The sequence below is a fragment of the Microtus ochrogaster genome, chromosome 8 (genome assembly GCF_000317375.1).
Source record: "Microtus ochrogaster isolate Prairie Vole_2 chromosome 8, MicOch1.0, whole genome shotgun sequence".
Taxonomy (NCBI): domain Eukaryota; kingdom Metazoa; phylum Chordata; class Mammalia; order Rodentia; family Cricetidae; genus Microtus; species Microtus ochrogaster.
In genome coordinates this window covers 18,049,312-18,056,470 of record NC_022015.1, presented here as the reverse complement: position 1 = coordinate 18,056,470, position 7,159 = coordinate 18,049,312, and the positions used below count along the sequence as shown (strand labels likewise).

At 49.4% G+C, this 7,159-nt stretch overlaps 1 protein-coding gene across 1 annotated transcript; it reads right to left on the bottom strand.

Annotated features, from left to right (window-relative positions):
• Positions 1-1,950: 1,950 nt before the first annotated feature.
• C8H16orf82 (chromosome 8 C16orf82 homolog) lies at positions 1,951-2,491 on the bottom strand. The gene is given in 2 exon segments (XM_005372478.1): positions 1,951-2,461; positions 2,463-2,491. Coding segments are annotated over 2 exon segments (540 nt in total).
• Positions 2,492-7,159: the final 4,668 nt, after the last annotated feature.

Sequence of the window (7,159 nt, the reverse complement as noted above, 5' to 3'; positions counted from 1 at the left end):
GCAGGTGTGTACGACCTCAGAAGTTTTTTTTTTTTTTTTTTTTTTTAGCATAGATTCTGGGGATCAAGCTCAGGTCTCCATGCTTGGACAACAGCACTTTGCTGGCTAAGCCAGTTCTGGACTCCTGTATCAAAGTGGCATCTCCCAACATAAGGTGTTTGGATCACAGGGGTAAAGGCCTCATGAGTGGGATTAGCATCTTGGTGAACTATGTCACAGTGTCTCACAACAGGGACCTGCTGCCATTCTTCCCTGTCACATTACAGGGCAAAGGTAGCCATCTATGGTCAAGTGGCCCCTCCTGTCAGTGCCTTGGACCTTAGCCTGAAGCCTGCAGGAACAGTGACTCTGAAAATGCATCTCTCCCCCAGGTGACTGGCTTGGCAGCAGTCCCTGTGGTAGCTGTAGCTGGTTCTCTAGTGAGTTTGAGCTACTTTCCCCATAGCCTGGCTAGGAAGACACACACAGACCCAAGCATGCGTGACCTCTCCAGATACTGTTTATTGTCTTCGGTGCCCCCTCCACTTTCTTTCTGTCGCTTATGGATGTTTTGTTGCCTCTGCCCTCTTTGTGCACCCGCTTGTTCCCTAGATCTCTAAGCTTAGTCTGGGAAAGGGTCCCACTGTTCCGAGAAGGGAAGGGGCCAGGACCTCAGGCCTTCTACCCGCTTAGACAACATTCATCCATGGCCTGGAGTTTCCACCCGAGCAGTTCCTGGTAGATTAATCTCTGAGTCTGTGCAGCAGTTACCATGACATTGTGCCGCAAGGAAGAGGGCTCCAACCCTCTGAGCAAAGGGCTGTCCCTAGCATCTCACTTTTGCTTTCTTAAGACCCACATAGGAACACAAATAGTGCTCTGAACCTTTGGTCCTGGATGGCATCGGGTGTGCAGCTGTCCAGAAAGAACTAGACAGGTAGGTACTGTTCTTCCATGAGGAATGCTCTTTGGGGGAAATGACAAATCCCCTCACAGGTTTGCTCTAGACATTTCACTCCTGGGCTAGTGGGACTTGCAGCTGCTCCCGATGGTCCCCCAAATGAGCTGGGCTGCTGAGAGTCATGGGTGTTCTCTGTGTATCACGTCCCTAGGTTGGTGCCTCTGTGGGCAATACCTGAGGTGACAGCACATTACAGAACTCAGCAGAGACAGAGCAGGGTCCTCATCATCCCAGATGCTTCTGGACCTGGGCCACTCCCGGCCGGCACAGGCGTCGCGCCTTTCTTCAGAGCACGTGCTGGTTGTCGGTGGCCCTCATTGTTTACAGTGGGTTCACCATGGAAGGTTCCACCTTCTAATGGCAAGTTAATACAGTTGTCTGTTGTCACTATGGGTCTTGGTGCTGATGGATTTGATGGGGCTGACGGATAACCTGTGCCGAGGTTCACGGTACTTGATGCTCTTCCCATCAAGGTGGTTTTGATACAGGCGGCCCAGCATGGAAGGTTCCTGCTCCAGTTCTTACAATAGCTTCCCATATAGATGGCCACACCGCCTATTTCTCAGCAGAGGATCCTGCGTGTGACATATCTGTTGATGGCCATTGCTGCAGAAGACACGGCACCTGCTACTTTAGTTTTTCCTACGTTGTCAATGAATGTCCCAGGTGAATCCGGGCTTTTTGGGTCCTCGTGTTTGGTATCAGCAGGAGCTGGGGAGTTTCCTCATAAAGGCTTGGGCTTCTGGGTGGGCTCCTCAGCCTGGGTGGGCTGGCTGCCACTTTCCACAGTGTCCTTGGCCTTGCCTTCTGGGAGATTGTTGTTGCTTCTTGGCTTGCCCTGCTCACTGCTGTATACCCCAATGTTATGGCTGCTGTTGGCCTTGCTGGAGGTCCTGCTGCTGGTGGAGCTGAGAAGGACACTGCTCACCTGGTAGGACAGGAAGCTGCTGCCTGGGCTCAGGACGCTGATGCTACTCAGGCTGCTGGTTCTGCCACTAGGCAAGCTGGTGTCACTTTTCCCCTCCAGCCTGCTGGGTGCCCTGGCCTCCACTGTTCCGCCTTCGGATCTTTAACGCCCTGGGTGAGGAGGTGAGGAGCAGCTCACTGCTCTGGGTGCTGTCCACCTGAGTGGTGAGCCTCTTCGACAGCCTCACTGTGCGCTTGCTGTTCACCAGGCTGGCCTTGCTGCTCTCCTCATCGGCTGCGTAGCCGCTGCTCGACAGGGTGGAGATACTGCATGTTTCTGACTTGAGGTGCTGTGTGCTCTTCTTGAGGCTCTCAAGGCTGTGGGGTGTGTCCAAGGTGCTGTAGACAATCCTTAAAGGCTTCTGAATGGTTGCTGCATGGCTGGACCCCACATGTGGTTGGAGCTCTAAGCTGGGTAACGAGGAGCTTGGCCTTTGCTCTTGAGCATTCCAGACAGAGGAACCCCCCTTTTCCGCCTTAATGGCGGGGGGCAGTGAGATTGGTTTATCCAGGAGAGGGCCCTGGAAGCCTCTGAATGTTGCTGGTGGCCTGTCTGGGGAGAGGTGTCTTAGTGTTTGTTCTCATTGGCCAGCTTGGTTCCCATGGTGATGGCAGCTGTGAGGCGGGTGGGGGGCAGGGAGGGAGGGGTGGGAGAACAATGCCTCTCTGACAGCAGTTAGTCACATTGGTGGCAATGACCAGCTTGGGCAGAAAAGGAGATCATGGCTATAGTGGGTGTGCTAATCACTGTGACAGAAGACCCTAGAGAAGCTGAAGGGTTTGGTCCACCGTTTCTGGAAGTTTCAGTCCATTATGGTAGGCAGCACATATAAGCAGGGAAGACCCCTGAACTGCAGGTTTTCTCCTTTTCCCCTTAGTGCTCTTCAGGTACGCAGAGGGATGCTGCTGATACTGAGGGTGACTTCCTCCATGGAAACACATGTGCAAACACACCAAGAGTCTGTAACACTGATGTCCTAGGTGCTTCTTCATCGAGAAGACCATCCAGTGTGGGGGCTGCCTTTCGGGGAGAATTCCTGAGGGGCTTAGGGCCTGCTTCCCAAGCCTTTGACCCCTTGCTGGAGGGGTTATGAAGACCGTAGTGAATCCAGTCAAGTGGAGCTCCTAATTCCTTGCCAGATCTCCAAGGTCCTGCTGAGTCAGGGCCAGTTTTATCACAGGGACTCCTTACCTTACTTGCTCTCATGAATGCAGTCATGCTGGCCACTTCTTTCTTTCTTGAAAATTCTTTGAACTGAAGAGATGGTTCAGTGGGTAAGAGCACTCTCTGTGCAAGCATGAGAACTTTAGTGTGGGGATATTTTGTTTGTGCTTTAACAAACTCTAATAAGCTTGTCTAGAGACATTCTGGGCTATACGAGATCGATCCAGTCTAAAAGGGAAATAGAGCCAGGTGGTGGTGGCTCACGCTTTTAACTCCAGCACTTGGGAGTCACATGCGTTTAATCCCAACACTAGGGAGGTGGAGACAGGAAGGGATATGACTGGGCAGAGAGAGGAAAGTAAGTGGGAGGAGACAGGAGCTCAAGGCATTCCGTCTGAGGACTTGTAGAGAGATAGGCTACCTCATTCGGTTGGAGGAGAAGTGAGAACAAGCGGCTGACTGCTCTGCTTCTCTGATCTCCAGACAAGCTTTATTTGTTAGAGCAGAAACAAAATATCACCACCCTTTAGTAAAATGCTGGGTGTGGCCATGGGGAGCCTGTAATCCCAGTGGTGTAGGGGAGTAGAGGCAGGAGGAAGGCTGGGATTGGATGGCCACCAGCCTGGCTTCAAGTTCAGTGAGAGACCCTGGCTCTAAGGTGCAGAGTTACAGGACAGGACATGGAGAGGTATAGAGCAGACACTTGATGTCCTCTTTTGACTCCTCCCCCAACACACATACATACATACATACATACATACCTACTACCTACCTACCTTCATACATACATAGTATCTATAGGTATGTAGATTACATGTAATGTTGGGTTTCAAGTTTGCCATATATTTGACCTTGCTCACCCTCTTACTCTCCTCTTCCCCCCTTATCATCGCTCTGCTCCTGTTGCTCTCCTTCTTTCCCTCAGCTCCGTATAACATTATACACTCACACTCACATACATACACGAAAGCTTTATGTATACATATAAAGTTTTATGTATCTCTAAATGTGTAGGATCTACAAACGAGAGGAAATACGCTGTTTGTCTTTCCGAGTCTGGCTTATTTTGTTTCCTATGCTGATCTCTGGTTGCTAACAACACAACTTCAGTCTTCATGGCTGAACTCCACTGTGCATATATACCAGCATCATGTTTTCCTTTATCTCCTTATCTCTTGATGGGTGTCTAGGATGATTCCATAACTTGAGCATTGTGGGCAGTGCTGAAGCAAACATGAATGTGCAGATGTCCATGGCGTATGTTAAACTATGCTGAAATCCCTCGTCACTCCGATCAGAACGGCTATCACAATGAAAATAGCATGTTGTCAAAGATATGGGGATAAGAGGACCTTCATATACTGCAAAAAATATGGAGGCACCACAGTAGAATGTTTGCTTAGTGTGATTCCCTGGGCTTGATTGCAACACCCCTTGAGGAACTAAGTACACACACCCGGCTATGCCCCTCTCCCCTCACAGCACTCAAAAAGAACTAAGTTCCTCTCTCCCCTGGAACAGGCCCCTCCAGAGAGCAAAACCCTCAAGGGAGAAAGGTGGCAGGTAGGACATGTGACCACAGTCACTTCGCAATGCAAATTGGGAATGCAAATTCGCCCAGCCACCACAGAAATCAGCCATTCATTAAAAAACAAAAGCAAAACACACTAAAAATAGAACTACCATATGACCCTACTAACCCACTTTTCTTACTTCAAGCCCTGCCCTGCCGCGGGTGCACTGGCTGTCCCTGTTGCTCCCTGGTTTTCTTTTTGCCCCCTTTCCTTCTGGCTTTAGACTAAGTGGCCCCTTCCCAGGAAATCTCCCCAGGAAGAGTTCCTAGAGGCCCTAGCATTCTTTACACCCCTTCCTAGTCTATATTCGCACAGCATGATGAACCATGCATTGCTATTCATGGCCAGTTCCCTCCGGATGGTGACAGCTCTGAGCAGGCAGCACCTGCCATCAAGGGACACCCAGTGGGAAGAGTATTAGTGGGCATTCCTAGTTCTCTGTTGAGTAACTGATTAGATTAAGAAGTACATTGGAGAAAATGAGGCGGTCATTAGGTGTTGGGGAGGAATGGGGGTTGAGAGAGACAGAGAGACAGAGAGAGAGAGAGAGAGAGAGAGAGAGAGAGAGAGAGAGAGAGAGAGAGGGCAAAGAGCCCTCCATGTGAAGATATTTTCTCCCCAACAGCAGCATGGGCAGGATCTGAAGTCAAATCCCTCAGACTGGACAGAGAGCATCTTTGCTCTTTTAAGGTTCTGTGCTGACTTGACACAACGCCTCCATAAGACTGGGCTGCAGGCAAGACTGTAGAGCATTCTCTTAAACAGTGATTAATGTGGGAGGGCCCAGCTCATTGTGGGTGGGGCTTCCTCTGGGCTGGTGGTTCTGGGGTCTGTTAGAAAGTAGGCTGAGCAAACCATAAAGAGCCAGTACACCTCTACGGCCTCTGCATCAGCTTCTGTCTCCAGGTTCTTGACTGGCTTGTGTTTCTTACTTGGCTTCCCTCAGTGAACTGTGATTGAGGATTTGTAAGCCAAATAAACCCTTTCTTTTTTTGTCTTTTGTTGTTTTTGGTCATTGTGTATCATCACAGCAATAGTGACCCTAACTAAGACAGGTCGCTTGGAAAGGAGTTGGGAGGTGGGAGGTACTGTGTCCTGAGGAGATGGTCCACTGACATTGCCTGACTAGACTAGGATGCTATATTCTTCTGTAGCTCAGGAATCAGGGGTGTCTGGAAGCACAATGGGTCTCACTAGTATGTGAAGTTCTGTGGCTACTTGTCCTGCCTATAACCCTTCTCAGTTTAGGACTTTGCTATCTGGAGGGTCTTGTTCCAAGGAGAAGGAACTTGGCTCTTTTGAATGCTGTGATGGAAGAGAGGCTGCAACTGGGCATGACTAATCAGCTCTTCATAGCAGCCACGAAAGAGAGACTGTATTCAGAGGGTCTGGGTTCTAACGATAGTCATTGATAAGTGGCTTTTAAAGGTGTTGGCAATTAATCAAGTTTATATGTGCAACCTCCAGCGCACTACTGTTACACACTTGCTTTCCTCAACAGAAGAAAGATGTAAGGGAATTCTAGCCTTAACTCGTGGGAGATGGATGGCCCCACTGCTTTGCCTGGGGCAGGCTGGCTTGCTGTATTTGTATCACAGGGAGAGGAAAGGTGCTCCTTGGAGAGAGGAATGTCCAGTCTCTTGATAGCCATCAACACTGTCACTACTGATTGTCACTGTCATCCCTGTGCTGTTTCAGGGGACCGTCCAACTTCCATGTTCTGTACAGAGGTATCCTTTTGTCCAGAAATGGCAATCTTCCTCAGGAAAAGAAGGGGGAGGGGGTTGCTAGTCTATCTGACTGACTTCCAGTCTTGGGCTCCTACCAGGAACTGGGAGGTAGAGGCGCTGGTGCCTTTAGAGGTAAAGCTTAGCGTAAGGGGCATGGTGGACTGATGAAACAGCCTGCTTCCATCTTAGGCTTGAAATCCATCTTATAGTAAAGACAAACTAGGTTTATTCCTGGTTATGGAGAAATCTGTTTCTCAAGGATTAGGCCATCTTAACTACAAATGGTTCTGTGTTGCCTGTTCCAGGAAACGGCAACCCTGCCTTAGTTTCAAAAGGTTGTTATGACTAGCTTGTTATGACCACCTTGCAACTATGTCTCTGTTTCAAGTTGTTATGAGCAACTTGTTATGCTTTGTTCTGCTTCTGTAACCTTGCCTATTTGTCAAATTCCTCATTTGGAAACCCCTACTCCTGAACTATATAAACCCTACCTTCCCCATGATCAATACTGATCTCTTGAACCCAGCCATTAAGGAGAGACAGTTGTATTCACAAACAAAATAGCTTGTTTTAATTAATTTGGCCATGATAATTTGGGTCTGTGGTCTTTCTCCTTGCATTTGCAGGATTAGCAGGATCCAACAATGTAGGCAGTGGGAGCTGCAGTAGAGACTTGCCTGTGAGAAGCAGAGGGGGGAGCACCACATAGGTGGTTTAGGGATTCTTTCCCACCAACCTCTTTCTCTTTTCTCCCTCCTCCTCCTCCTCCTCCTCCTCCTCCTCC